Genomic DNA, 15,648 nt, shown 5'->3' with positions numbered 1-15,648 from the left:
ATTTTCCTGCCGTATTAGTAAGTCTGAGCAGGAGATGTCAGAACAGACAGAATATTCTCCTGTAACCTGCACTGCTCTGTACATTGAATCAAATAGTCGTCCCCCTATGGATGAAGAGAACAGGACCGGTACTAATACATATTCAGAAGTGGAGGGAGCTGGCGATGTCTCACTATGCTGAGATTGGGATGTGGCTAGGATGGGATGCAGTCCTAAATAAATAGCTTACCTAAAACATGTATCTAGATCAGGGGTGGGCAACTCCTGTCCGTCCTCGAGGGCCTGATTAGTGTCACACTTTTCCCCCATCCCTAGCAAACAGCTGATAAATCAAATTACATTCTAAACTGAAGATCATGATTAGGTGATTATTGGAGTCAGGTGTGTTAGCTGGGGCAAAACTGTGACACCAATCAGGCCCTTGAGGACTGGAATTGTTTACCCCTGATCAAGATGAATAAATGAAGCATATCAATGATCCCTGTCCAGTCAGTCTACAATACAGGGTATGGCAATAGTAATATTCTTAATTCAACAGTGATTTGATTAATGTGAAAGCTGGTCTTCAGAGTGCAGAGACCACATCCAATTCTGGTGCAAAAACCTTTGAGAGCAGTAACTATCATCTGGGACCACCCTATTAGACATATCACACTGCCAGAGAGCCTAGAAAACCAGCCACCACAATCATACTTTGCATGTTTATAGAACGTCTGCAAGTAATCTTGTTCTCTGCCTGGAATTCACAAGTACATATTCCATTCTACGACGTCTCTCCTTGGGAATATCCTGGCACTTTCCACATTGACGGTTTTGTAAACAGGGGGCCAACACTGAGCTAAATACAGAATACTAATGTAATGGTCGGCTTTGCCTTTATTCCCTGGGCCATCTGAAAAGCACACGCAATAAAAACAAAATGGCACCACTTGTTCACAAGTTAAGCTGGTAGTGCTGTGAAAGCCAACAAATATCAAAACACGGAAGGTCTTAATGGACCAATTCGGCAAAACTCTGGTTAAATATGAAGCTTACAACCTGTACTTTGGTTTAGTGTTCTCAGATGCCCAACTGTCTCCAAGGTATTGGTCATGCCCTTGAGAATATCTGCAGGAAGAGTGGTATGCATAGTTTAAATTACAGATAATCCAAACAATAAAACGTGAGATAATTGGTGCCTTCCAGCACCTCATCAGTAGAATGGGAAGCTCACATTTCAGGAATTTATCAGTTCAACATTCATCACGGTAATTATGTTTATAAAGAAAGACCATAATTATCATGACAACACAGTGATAAGATAAAGCATGTCAGTTTCTTGGCATAGTGAACATTTCCTTGCCAGAAGGATTTACCTCTGCTTACTTTGAAACTTCGATAATCCGTGAAGAGCACACTTTCCCAGCGTGTATCGAAGGTGAGCATTTGCCCCCTGAAGTCAGTTACGACGCCGAACTGCAGTCAGGTTAAGACCTTGGGGAGGTCAGAAATTCTTTAGTTGTGCAAATCCACAGTTTAATCAGCTGTCCAGGTGTCTGGTCTCAGACAAGCCCGTAGGTGAATAAGACCGATGTGGTTCTGGGCTAGCTTGATTACACATGGTCTGAGGTTGTGAGGCCGGTTGGATGTACTGCCAAATTCTCCAAAACGACATTCGAGACAGCTCATGGTAGAGAAATGCATTTCTCTGGTGGACATTCCTGCAGTCAGCATGCCAATTGCACACTCCCTCAACTTGAGACATCTGTGGCATTGTGCAGTTTTGTCACACAGTACATTATAGAGTGGCCTTTTCCCCAGCACAAGGTGCACCTGTGTAATGATCATGCCAGCTTTTTGATTATGCCATACCAGTCACATGGATGGATTATCTTGGCAAAGGAGAATTCTCACCAACAAGTATGTAAACACATTTATGCACAAAATGAGAGAAATAAGCTTTTTGTGCATATGGCACATTTCAGGGACCTTTAATTTCAGCTCATGAAACACTTTACATACTTGTTGGTGCATCTATAGATGCTGTCAGCACAAATACAATGAAACATTCTTGTTAAACATATTGTTTGTGGGAGACATGCCAGAGAATACATTAAACTATATCCGTGTGGTTCCTGCCACTTAGGTGTTCACTGGCTTCCAAAGCAGGAACATCAGTCAGTCAATCAATGCGCTCTCTTTTCTGCCAATACACTGAACGCTCATTTAACCCCAATGACCTATCAAATTGTGGTAATTACAATTACCTCAATGCTTCAGCTGACAAACTTCTGTCAGGTGGATGGATTATCTTGGCAAAGAGGAAATGCAAACTAAAAAAAGGGACGTAAACAAATGTGTGCACAAAACGAGAGAACATAGCTTTGTGTTTATGGAAAATGTCTGGGATGTTTTATTTCACCTCATAAAACATGGGACAAACACTTCACGTTGCGTTTATATTTTTGTTCAGTATACTTCAGTCCCAAGTCGAGTCAATAGTCCCTTGGTAGGCTAAAAGCTGTAATCCAACAGTCTTTGAAGCTACATTTCATAATGTAGAAAGCAAGCTGACTTACACATTACCAGCTCTGTGGTCTTGTGTTTAGTTTCCCCCCTAAGATTTCGGCCAGTAACCGAAAGGTCGCTGGTTCGAATATCAGAGCCGACAAGATGAAAAATCTTCCAATGTGTCCTTGAGCAAGGCACTTGACCCCTAATTTGCTCCAGGAGCACTGCACTACTATGGCTGACCCTGTAAAACATTTCACTGCACCTATCCTGTGTTACAAAACAGAATTTTTAAAAATAAAACAAAGCTTAGGAGTTAGATCCCCAGCTGAGTAATACCAGACTTATGTTATTTTCAGCATAATGTCACTGCAGGTATAATTTTCAGGTAATGAACTGCATTCTTATGCCACAGAAGATCACAGCAGGTAAAGTTCCGTTAGGAATATTGACATGCTTAAAAAAGGGGATACTGTTCAAATTCCCTTTAATTACATAAATTGTAGCAATTTGACTAATTTAAACCCTCCTACCCTTACAATGGATTCTTGATCATTAAATATTTGTGAAGTAGTTCTTATCGGGTCAGTTCGTTAATAATCTAGGTTAATTCTTAGCTAAAATCTCTCAATATGGTCAGATTATATTCACGTAGTCTGTCCACGAGAGATTCATTTCCCTATAACCTAAATCAATGACATAACCAAAGTTGTGCTTTCAAGTATGAGCAACAAGAGTTTACCTGACAGTGGGCACCAGTGGGTGAGGAGACGAGCAAGTGTGACAAACAGGGCAACATGTTTTCCGATTGGAGTAAATGGCTTCAGTTGCAAAATGTTTTGCTACAGTGCAAAACATTTTATTACATGTGAAACTAATGAATACACCGCAGATTGTGTCATTGGTTGCAGTTTCTATTCATGCATAGATCACATTTTGTCTACCACCACAATGGTGGGGAATACATGAGATCATGAATCAAATCTAAAATGTTCTTTCCAGCATAATGTCACTTCAGGTATAATTCTCAGGTGATCGCCTACATTCTTATGCCACAAATAACACAAAAGTTCCGTTTGGAATGCTGACAGGAGATACTGTTCCAATTCCCATTTATTGCATAAATTGTAGCAACTTGCCTAAATTCAACCATTCTGCCCATACAATGGAGATTTGTTAAATGTTTGTTAAGTAATCTTAAACAGTGTTGACTCAAGGTTTAGGGACTTGACTACAAGTCCCAAGTGTTGGAGTCCGAGTCATCATCCACACCTTAGCCCAGGGATAAGAGCCTCTGAGTGTCCACAATTGCACATTGCAAAGTGGGCTGGTGCCAACCTTAGCCCGGGACTAGCTAGCCATGCTCCGGAGCAGGATTAGCACCGACTTTGGGGCTAGCCCCAGAAACACTTCCAAAATAGGGTGGGGGACTTTACAATCACAAAAGCTGCACTTAAACATAATTTGCATTTTATTTATCCATTATTTTACCAGGTAAGTTGACTGAGAACACATTCTCATTTGCAGCAACGACCTGGGGAATAGTTACAGGGGAGAGGAGGGGGATGAATGAGCCAATTGTAAACTGGGGATTATTAGGTGACCATGATGGTTTGCGGGCCAGATTGGGAATTTAGCCAGGACACCGGGGTTAACACCCCTACTCCTACGATAAGTGCCATGGGATCAGGACACCCATTTAACATCCCATCCGAAAGACGGTAAATATATGCATGTGCTTGTGATGCGTTCTGCAAGCAATTTGAAGTACATTTATATAATTTTCTCCAAGGTAAAAAAAACAAAACACTTTAATCCGTGCAAAAACTTGAGATGCAGTGACTTAGATCGCTACACCACTCGGGAGCCCTCATAGCAACAGCGGTTGCTATGCAGGCTGGCTAACTTCTTCCAAACAAGTCCGACTCCTGTGATTGGAGTCGGAAGGAATCAACTCTTGCGCGACTCCCAAAACAGATGAGGGCACACACCATATCATTATTGCAGTCCTACTCACAGGCTGACTACACCGCTCATGTAGCGTGCGCTGCAAAATACATTTAGAAATCTATATTATTTAATTGCACCCACACTGCTCACGAGCGTCTGCATTGCCAAGGGCTAAAAAAAAGAAAGTTCTATTTGACACAGATCACGCTGCAAGTCCCACCTCTCCCATCTCCTCATTGGTATATAGAAGCAGGTACCCACGTGCCATCTCCTCATTGGTTATACCCACGACTGAAAGACGAACGAGGTCGGTGGCGGTAATGCACCTAATTCATGAAAGTTGCCAATCGCAATATAAAGTCAAGAGAAGAAAAAGCCTGGAAGGAAGAGAGATGTCTAGAAATGATTCGTTTGACTTTTATGTGTGGATTAATTGTCGGAGTAGAGGACCTTGTGCATTTCAGGTAAAGTAACAACTCAATGTTTATATACCAGGACAAATTAGCTATCAACAGCAAGCTAGCTAAATAGGACAAATTAGCTAGCAAGTGCAAGCTAACTAGCCATAAATGTTTGTTTTTCGACCTGTCCCCAAATTAATATAATTGGTTCAGAGTTTGTTTTGACATTTTAACCTGCGTGTCGTGATAGCGTTTGGTGTGGGGGGACAAAATACATTTACGCACAATGGCGCACAGCCGGTTTGGGTTCCGTGCAAGACGACTACATTTGCATTCTAGACTGCAGCCTTTCTTAAAGTATGGGTCGCGACCCCAAGTGGGGTCAAAGCTAGCTAACTGGGGCCAAAGCTAGCTAACTGAGTAACAGTGAGCAGGCCTGCTATTCAACTTACTGTAGAAATTAGTCTAGGTTGGAACTGTTGCTGTTAAAAAAGTCATTTTTTAAATTCTGAACTGGAATAAACTGATTGAAACAGAATGCTTTTTGAGGCAAACACTCACTTCTGAGTTGCTCATCTACAGCAGGAAACGGTCTCCTGCCTGACTGAGAAAGCAGTAGATGTTCTGATCCAGTTTTGCACCACATACCTATGTGAGTGATGGTTCTCAACTCTGGCATACTTAAAAACCAAGTACAGAACAGACACCGTACTGAGCCTGACCTTGGGGTTGCACTGTCAAACTGAGCCCAGAATAGACATACTTGTTGAAAACTTCAACCAGCCACAGACCTCTCATTAGGACAGTGTGTGTGCGCTGTTTTCTGGTCTACATCTATGTGATGAATCAGTTCATTCCTGATAAGGAAATGTGTTTTAATAAATTATTAGAACGTTACAGTCCTGAAACCATAGGTCTGAAACCATGTGATTGTATGAAATTTATTTGATTGGTTTTAGTCAGAATCAACGTTTTGGGAACAATGTGTCTAGTGTTTTGAGAACAGACTGTCTGAGCCAGATCCGGGGCGACCTTGGCTGGGACACTGAGAACTTCCCAGTCCCAGGTCTCTCCCTATCTTAGGGGAGGGTAGGAAGACACTATTCTCACGTAGTCCCCTAGGCTCTATTGGCGTGCGGATTTGATGGTTGGTGTGGAAGTATGTGTGTCACTATAAATTGAAGGTCCTGTACACGTCAGAACGCTCCGTGAATAAACATTCAACTTTGGTAGACTGGGCCTCTGTTTTCTTTTCTATCAGTATCTTACAAATCCTGATTTAACAGACTAAGGGTAACCTAATTGAATTGGTAAATGAACAGGAGTATAGAATTGACAATTCCAGTTAAGAATAACAATGTATTGTATTTTAACAGCAAGAGTTCCAACCTATATATTTTTTTTCAACAACCCTTTCTACAGAAATTTTAATCTGTACTGTGATTTAATGTTGCACTATCATAAACTGAGGCTGCGTGTTCTGCTATATATGTAATGTGATCAGGCTGTCCCAGACAAAAAAATAATAATCTTACCCGACCAAGAGTCATGTGTTCTTTTGACAAATCGATAGGTCAAAATTTTAGTGTATTTTTCCATATATAGACACATCCTATGTGTTTTAATCAAATCAACTACATGCACTAAGCTTGTCTGACGCTTTAAGCGCTCTGTTTGAGTAAGACACATGTGACTAGAGGGAGTACTACTTGCTGCGTGACTAGCACCAGTTGTCTCCCTCTCCTCCCTGCTGTAGCGACCACCACAGAACATCAGTGTGTATCGCTCTGTCCGTGTTGCTGAAGCTGCAACATAACTAAAGCCATTACTGACCAAAAAGTTGTTACTGAAATCCCTAATTTGTTTCGGAAAAACATTCCCTAGCTCCTTTAACATGACACATGAATGCGTCGCATGCACGTGACCAATAGGGCCTGACCTACAGCATATAATCACATCAATAAATTGGTTATAAACTCCAAATGTGACAGCAAAATGGATTAAGAGGAAAAACTCAAAATGGGGGAATGTTCACTGGTTGCTCAGGAGGTAAAAGGAGAAGTCAGACATGAAAAATAAATTTGACTAGTTGTGGAAAATACTGGAGATCAAGAAAAAATAAAACGGAGCAAGACTACTTTGAATAATATAAAATTGATTAGTTTAACACTTTTTGTGTTACATGATTCAATGTGTTATTTCATAGTTTTGATGTCTTCAATTCTATTCTACAATGTAGAAAATAGTAGAAATAAAGAAAAACCCTTGAATGATTAGGTGTCCAAACTATCCATAATAATATTGTTGCACGATTTTGCCTGGATCAGAAAAGTTTCTCGTCCTTGCACAGCATATGGGGCGAGATCACATTTCAAAAGTGAAACATTGTTTCCAAGGTCGTAGGGGCAGGCAGCAAGATTTATACAGACCATCAATGTTGGAAATCAAATGCTAGGCTAGAATCAAGAGGAAATAATGATTTCCTTATTGCTTATAACATTGGTCGTGGACAGAGATGGAATGTTAGTCGCATGTGCATTTGTCCGTTAGCCCAGGGCTTTGGAATACAAGTGTGAATCCTTAGCCGAGCTCTAAAAAACCGTGGTTAACAAATGCCTGTGTGAACACGGGCCAGTCTTAGCCAAGTCGCGAGACCCTTGGCAGACAAAGCTGCCATCCAACAATCTTTGAAGCTACATTTCATAATGTAGGGAGTAAGCTGACTTACAGCATTCCAAATTAGTAGGCCTAGCTAATACAGTAGCTATTGCCATGAATTATGCAATGGAGAGAGACATTCTGACTGGTCAAGTCAGAGTCCAAGTCACCACTGGTCGAGTCACGAATCACAAAAATTGTGACTTGAGTCCAAGTCCTGGACTTGAATACTGACAACCTGACAAAGTAACCTGAGCCAATGGCAGTAATTTCCTACAGAACCATTGACAAATATTCAAGTATCCATCCAGTGTACCAGATTTCTATGGAATATCACCTAAAATGAAAATATAAAAACATTTCTAAAATTATAATTAATGTTAAAAAGCAGCTTTTCTGTGCCCCTGCTTGGAGAATAAACTCTCCTCCTCACAGCTGCCCATGTCCCTTATAGTGGTTGATACTGACAAGCGCACGGCTGAGCACTTTAAAAATCACCACTTCATTAAGTCAGGATTCCAATTTGACTCAGCCATGCCTCCTTGCCCGTCCAACATTTCCTCATATCCCACCCCTTCTAATGCGTCTAGCCCCGATGCACCTCTTTTTCCCCTGACCCGCTACAAAGTTTCTCCCTGCAGGCAGTCACTGAGTCCGAGGTGCTAGAGGAGCTCCTGAAACTTAACCCCCCCAAAAACATCTGGATCAGATGGTTTAGACCCTTTCATACCTTAAGGTTGCTGTCCCTATCATCGCCAAGCCTCTCTCCTTTCTGGGGAGGTTTCCATTGCTTGGAAGGTAGCCACGGTTCGTCCTTTATTTAAAAGGGGGAAGATCAAGCTAATCCTAACTGTTATAGGCCTATTTCTATTTTGCCCTGTTTATCAAAAGGGTTGGAAAAACTTGGAATAATCAACAGACTGGCTTTGAGGTCTATAGTATTCTCTCTGGTATGCAATCTGGTTTCCGCTCAGGTTATGGATGTGTCATTGCAACCATAAAGGTCCTCAATGATGTCACCATTGCCCTTGATTCTAAGCAATATTGTGCTGCTATTTTTATTGACTTAGCCAAAGCTTTTGATATGGTAGACCATTCCATTCTTTTGGGCCAGATAAGGAGTATTGGTGTCTTAGGGGTCTTTGGCCTGGTTTGCTAACTACCCCTCTCAAAGAGTGCAGTGTATAAAGTCAGAAAATCTAATGTCTCAGCCACAGCTTGTCACCAAGGGAGTACCCCAAGGCTCGATCCTAGGCCCCCACGCTCTTCTCAATTTACATCAACATAGCTCAGGCAGTAGGAAGCTCTCATCCATTTATATGCAGATAGTCTCAAACTGAGCTGACCCCTCCCCAGATTGTGTTAAATGCGCTACAACAAAGCTTTCTTAGTGTCCAAAAATCTTTCTCTACCTTTGTTTAGGAGGTGTTCAGAACATGTTAAGTGGTTCAGTAAGAAGAATGCCCCTCTCCCCACAGGTGTGATTACTACCTCTGAGGGTTTAGAGCTTGAGGTAGTCACCGCATACAAGTTTTGGGAGTATGGCTAGACAGTACACTGTCCTACTCATCACATATCAAAGCTGCAGGCTACAGTTAAATCTAGACTTGGTTCCTCTATCGTAAATTGCTCCTCTTTCACCGCAGCTACCAAACTAAACCCGATTCAGATGACCATCCTATCCATGGTAGATTATGGACAAACTATTTATAGACCAGCAGGTAAGGGTGCTCTCGAGCGGCGAGATGTTGTTTACCATTCAGCAATCAGATTTGCCACCAATGCTCCTTATAGGACACATCACTGCACTCTATACTTCTCTGTAAACTGGTCATCTCTGTATACCTGTTGCAAGACCCACTGGTTGATGCTTATTTATAATTTAAAAAAAACTTAGGCCTCACTCCCCCCTATCTGAGACATCTACTGCAGCCCTCATCCTCCACATACAACACCCGTTGTGCCAGTCACATTCTGTTAAAGGTCCGCAAAGCACACACATCCCTGGGTCGCTCGTCTATTCAGTTCGCTGCAGCTAGCAACTGGAACGAGCTGCAATAAAACACTCAAACTGGACAGTTTTATCGCAATCTCTTAATTGAAAGACTCAATCATGGACACTTAATGACAGTTGTGGCTAATTTGCATGATGTATTGTTGTCTCTACCTTCTTGCCCTTTGTGCTGTTGTCTGTGCCCTGGTATGGCAACTGCTCCGCCCACAACCGTAAGGCTCTCCAGGGTGAGGTCTGCACAACGCATCACCGGGGGCAAACTACCTGCCCTCCAGGACACCTACACCACCCGATGTCACAGGAAGGCCATAAAGATCATCAAGGACAACAACCACCCGAGCCACTGCCTGTTCACCCCGCTATCATCCAGAAGGCGAGGTCAGTACAGGTGCATCAAAGCTGGGACCGAGAGACTGAAAAACAGCTTCTATCTCAAGGCCATCAGACTGTTAAACAGCCTGACTGACTCAACTCCAGCCACTTGAATAATGGGAATTGAAGGGAAATGTAAAATATATCACTAGCCACTTTAAACAATGCTACCTAATATAATGTTTACATACATATGAGATGAATAATGTAGGGTATACGTATATACTGTACTCTATCATCTACTGCATCTTTATGTAATACATGTATCACTAGCCACTTTAAACTATGCCACTTTGTTTACATACTCAACTCATATGTATATACTGCACTCAATACCATCTACTGTATCTTGCCTATGCCGCTCTGTACCATCACTCATTCATATATCTTTATGTACATATTCTTTATCCCCTTACACTTGTGTCTATAAGGTAGTCGTTTTGGAATTGTTAGCTAGATTACTTGTTGGTTATTACTGCATTGTCGGCACTAGAAGCACAAGCATTTCGCTACACTCGCATTAACATCTGCTAACCATGTGTATGTGACAAATAAAATTTGATTTGATAATGTTTGTGTGTTGTGTTGTGCTACTACCATGTTGTGTTGCTACCATGTTGTTGTCGCTACCATGTTGTGTTGTCTTTGGTCTTTATGTAGTGTTCTCTTGTCGTTATGTGTGTTTGTATTTAGATGTTTTTTTTTTATCCCAGTCCCCGTCCCCTCAGGTCTTTTGCTATTTGTTGCTTTTGTTATTGTAACTAAGAATTGGTTCTTAACTGGCTTGCCTAGTTAAATAAAATAACTTTTTTTTTAATTGTCCTGTTGGGAAACAGAGTGGTTTAGGCATACTGCAGAAAAACTGCTGATTTGCCAGCTGAGCCAATGAGACACACATGCACCTGGCTATTCAAATTAACTTCTACCTAGGGGCACACGGTCCAAGCCCGGCTGCACCAAGTCAAATAGTATCGATGGATTCAGGATTTAGAACCATACGATGGAACAACTAGGACACTTTACTATAACAGCAATAAATGCAGACTGATTATTACCATTTGATATTTTTTGGTTAGCTACCTAACTAGCTAGCTAGTTCATCCTGACTCTGGCTACTGCTGCTACCTAGTCAGGTAAAAAATGATTGGCATCCTTGATAAAGCTGAGAAAAAAAAGAAAGAAAACTAAGCTATATTGTATGCCCCCCCCCCCCCAAAAAACAATTTTATACTAATACAATTGCGCAGATAAATAAAAACTCGCTCACCAGTGGTGGGTTTCTTATCAAAATAAGGATGCATAAGTTGAAAAGTACCCCATACCTACTGTAAAATATGGTGGTGGATCTTTGCTGTTATGGGGCTATTTTGCTACACCCCTACCTCTTCCCAGGCTTTACTAGATGTAAGCAACTTGTAAATGGGAATGTGACAAGTTGTTTTGTTTCATTCTTTTTGCACAAACATTCTTATTCCTCTCACAATGTCTAGGAAAGCAGAGTGAGAGAGAAAAAAAGGGTGACATTGAGTTGCAGAGACTGGCGAGGGATCAAAGCCAGCCCTCATTCAGACAAACGCAGAGTGAGAGAGTAGAGAGAAGTAGAGTTAGAGAGTGGAGAACCTGTCTGTAGTGTTTACCTCATCTACCAGCCTGTCCCTGGCCAGCATTGAGACATTCACACTGCATTTCACCCATCAGTGTCCACTCTACACCTATTGATTTCACGTGATGCCCATCCATAACGCATCTGTCGATATTTATGCTCTACCCATCACCTGCTGCATTCGAACTACAATTTGCAACCCCTTCAATCTAGCCAATAGTCTCCTAAATCTCTAATGGACAATAATTATGGCTACATAATATTGCCTTTCAATTAGAGGAAGGATAGCAAAGGCCAAAACTGCATTTCAAACTCTCCTCCTCCCTCCATTCAGACAGGCAGTTCTCCAAATCCTACAGGGTGCTTTGAGAAAGTCTTTGAAGTCATGAAAGTAAAAACAAAATAATAAAATGGCTTTGATACATCCTTAACTGTCAGAACTGTGGAATTAGAAAGTAATATTACCACTTCCCCAGCACCTTGATGCAGTCAAAAACATAATTCCTGTGATTTTTTAAATATTTCCACACTTGAGTTTGGAATAATACTGTGAAAACGATAACGCCCTTTTAGTGTTAGGGCTGTTTGGAAAGAAAGCCTGCAATTTTAGCCTGTTGTGGTTGGATGGCCTTCCGTGGGGACATCACCATGCAGTAAATTACTTAGACCAATCAAAGAAGATGCAAACCTCTGCCAATAACAACTCATTTTCTGTTTTCCCCTCCCCCAGACAGTCCTAGCTAAATTCTCGCTTCAGAAATTGTTCTTTGCTATGAAGCCATTTTTGTTTCTTTTTGAACAATTTAATTGATAACTATCATTGCAAGGTACTGAATTTTCCCTCTGAAATTATTTGCTATCGAGATGAAAACCGCTGCATTGGACCTTACATTTCAAGGAGAACGGCGTTCTCATGGAAGGAAAAAAATCCTCTAGCAGTCTCAAATTGCCCACATTCATATGTCAGACTAGTCTCAGGAATTAAGGGACGTGGTTAGACTAGTTGTTGAATACAGTCAGACATACACTATGTGGGACTACTCATCATTCTACATTGCCGTGTGGCATTTGATGCCATTGATTTAACGCAAAATGTCTGAAAACTCAGTGGTCATGGATTTACATCTGCTGCCATCAAATACCTTACTATCCTAACAAAATTGACATGCATAACTAGGGCCAGGAGTTTTTCCTCCTGTCCATGTGACATGAGTCCAAACAGGAAAAAGTCTGGCCAATAATTCTATCAGGGCTCATGGTTAGGAAACCTTTTGGCCCTACACCGAGTGAGAGAATGCAGCCCATTATAACTGAGTGGCAGTAGCCTGCAGGGAGGTGGAGGGCTGTTGCTTACCTCTAGCCGTCCAGTGTCAGGCTGGAAGCCGCGGGCAGGGTCCTCTGTGGTCACACGGCATTGGATGGCGAAGCCATTGATCCGGATCTTATCCTGCTTCAGGCCCAGCTCTGGCAGGCTACGCCCCTCACACACACGCAGCTGAGCATGAACCAGGTCCACACTGACAGGAGAAAGAAGGGGGAGAGTAAAAAGATCATTTTACTGTCAAAATTGACAAGGAAAACACAAGAAAATGCACTCTGTTGTGTCTAAAGTAACCAGCCCAGCATGTCTATTCCCCTACATGATGCACAGACGTGGTGGTGACTTTCACAACTGATGTGAAGATGCAAGTTCAAAACCTTTCCATTTCAAAACGTGATATTGGGTTCATGAAAACACCTTCAGTGAAGTTAAAAGAAAAGAAAATAAAAAAAATAAAATTGTTACATTAACAGAAGTGATTGTCCATTTCATTCTAATTAAGAAAAAGGTATAGAGAATCAATTCTGGTCATTTGAACTTAGGGCTCCAAACGATATGCAGGAATGTTTTTTACTGGTCATAGAGAAAACACTGTCCAAGTTTATGATACCACTTTTCTACTCCTCTTTGACTGGCTAAAAAGCATATGTGCATGTCTGTGCCTCCAGGCTGAGGGAATATGTTGTTACTAAATGAAGAGGAAGGGACACAGTTTCTTAAATTAGTGATGTTCAACATTAAAAAGTAACGAAGTGTCTTGGCTGGAAATTGTTGTTTGTATCAAACCACATTTCCATCCAGTTTTTATGCGCATTAAGTCATACCGTATCAAACTTTTTTTTTTTTTTTAAAGACAGCGGTGATGGAACCAGGTCGTTTCGATACAATTTAATAAAAGCCAACAAATCATTTATTTGTTCAACATGGTGGGATCTGTGTGTCTGTAAAAGTAATTGAGCAAAATAGCAGGGGTAATGCCCATCATATCCACCATATCAAAGTAAACTTAGAGTCACACGAAATGGTGTGTGGTCCTCCCACTACGACTCAGGAAATCATGCAATTTATTAGGCTAAAGATAGGTATGATTAACTGCACAGGGTGGTGAAAGTGCACGTGTTCTTCATGCTCCTTTCCAATAAACTTTGAGGGTCTGACTGGTGAATTGATAGATGCTTGACAAAAAATTGAAAATGCGATGGAAACGCATTGAACTTAACATTTTTATTCGGTACATGAAAACATAAGCGAAAAAGTACATTGTGTGCACTAAGTCTTCTCACACTGATTTTTAGTCCATTTGGTGGAAACACCAACAGTGGGAAAAAGTGCATATTTTCTTTGTGAATTTCTTTGAAAAATGTGTCACCAGTTCAATGGAAACCTAGCTATGAAATTGAATTATTTTGGACTGGTAGTGACACACTTTATGAACTCTCAAAACACAGGCCAAATGTTTTAATACAAGACATGACAAAGATAATTTCAGGCCTTGGAGTAGACTGGATACTCTGTCATAAAGACAGAATATCTTCCAAACCGACAGAACCAAATGCAGGAAGAACTGTACAGGCCGAGAATAACTGACAATATTTTCATACTTGCATTTAATTTATACCATTATTTCTTTGTTGGCAAAGTTTCCCATCACCAAATTGTACGCAAATATAAATCATAAGATCATGAATAACCAAATACAAACCTATCTAAAACAGGAATACTCTTCCCCAGGCAATACATTTGATGTAGAAAAAGCACTTACAAAGTAAGACAAATAATCTCTCTACAAACAGGGTCAAACTAAAGTGTTCATTGTAAGATAATTGCGCAATTGTATAATTTAGTTGCAGCCTGGAACATGACATTTATGTAGCGGTGTTCATTCTCAACAGACGAGTACCCGGTCATACGTTTCATCTACTTGATGAGGTTTCTTTCATTTAGGAGTAAGTGGCCGCATTTCAAACGTAATAAATAACAAGTCAACAGGCGTAGGGCTCATCTGGTGAGATCACTTGGGGGGGGGGGGAATAAGCAGCTTCTGCCTCATATGTTTCTTCTCGACTTAGGCATTGTGAAATATCTAAGATGCACAACTGTGTTAGCTTAACCAACGTCTCGAACACATGACAACAAATGGGGGCAGTAATCCCTTTAAACATGTCAGACATGCTGTAAACAGTGAGTCCCTGCTTTGTTCTGTTACCTAATCTAACTCCTATATCCAGAGACCACAAGACGGACATTCTGCTACAGTTCCAAACAGTGTTGGGGTGGTAAGAAAGAAAAGGAAGAGGACAATAAGAAAAATACAGAAGGAAACAAGGACAGAGGAGAGGCGGAGGAGACTGCATTGCACAAAACCAAAGATGTGATATGAGCTAGAAGCAGAGGGAGGGAGGGGGAGAGAGAAGGGGGGGTTCCTACATACAGTCTGATTTCCTATTCCACTTTAATTGCTGATGCCATGCGGCGCTGGTGTGGGGGAAAATGCCTCTCCGCATAATAACCTAAAATCCTTCCACTGAAAGTCTCTCCGCTTTACCCCATCGCTATATGGATAAGATCCAGGTCATCTTTAAACCAGCCCCAACACATCAATCCGTTGACGAGCTTTCCTCATCCTTGTGTGCCAGTTTAGTACCCTTCTCCCTCTCCCCGCTCGCGTTTCCCATTCCTAATTTCTCGCAGACTAGACAAATGTGCAGCTGCAATCTAGCCACAACTCAGTGATTTGAAACCCATTATAGGGTCAGTGACAGACAGCCTATAATGACTGAGCTGTAGACACACACTGCAGAAAGAGAATTTAATTGAGGGAGAGGAGTGGGAAGGAGAA

General features: G+C 41.4%; 1 protein-coding gene across 1 annotated transcript in view; it reads right to left on the bottom strand.

Moving 5' to 3' along the window:
- The window catches only part of LOC110509959 (pyruvate carboxylase, mitochondrial), a 102,628-nt gene that overhangs the window by 59,234 nt on the left and 27,746 nt on the right, over positions 1-15,648 (bottom strand). Inside the window, exon 9 of the mRNA XM_036967814.1 lies at positions 12,843-13,005. Coding sequence (XP_036823709.1) covers positions 12,843-13,005 — 163 coding nt within the window. The remainder of the gene's footprint in view (positions 1-12,842; positions 13,006-15,648) is intronic.

Source organism: Oncorhynchus mykiss, chromosome Y (assembly GCF_013265735.2).
Source record: "Oncorhynchus mykiss isolate Arlee chromosome Y, USDA_OmykA_1.1, whole genome shotgun sequence".
Lineage (NCBI taxonomy): Eukaryota > Metazoa > Chordata > Actinopteri > Salmoniformes > Salmonidae > Oncorhynchus > Oncorhynchus mykiss.
The sequence above is the reverse complement of the archived record's forward strand: the minus strand, read 5'-3'. Positions and strand labels throughout refer to the sequence as shown.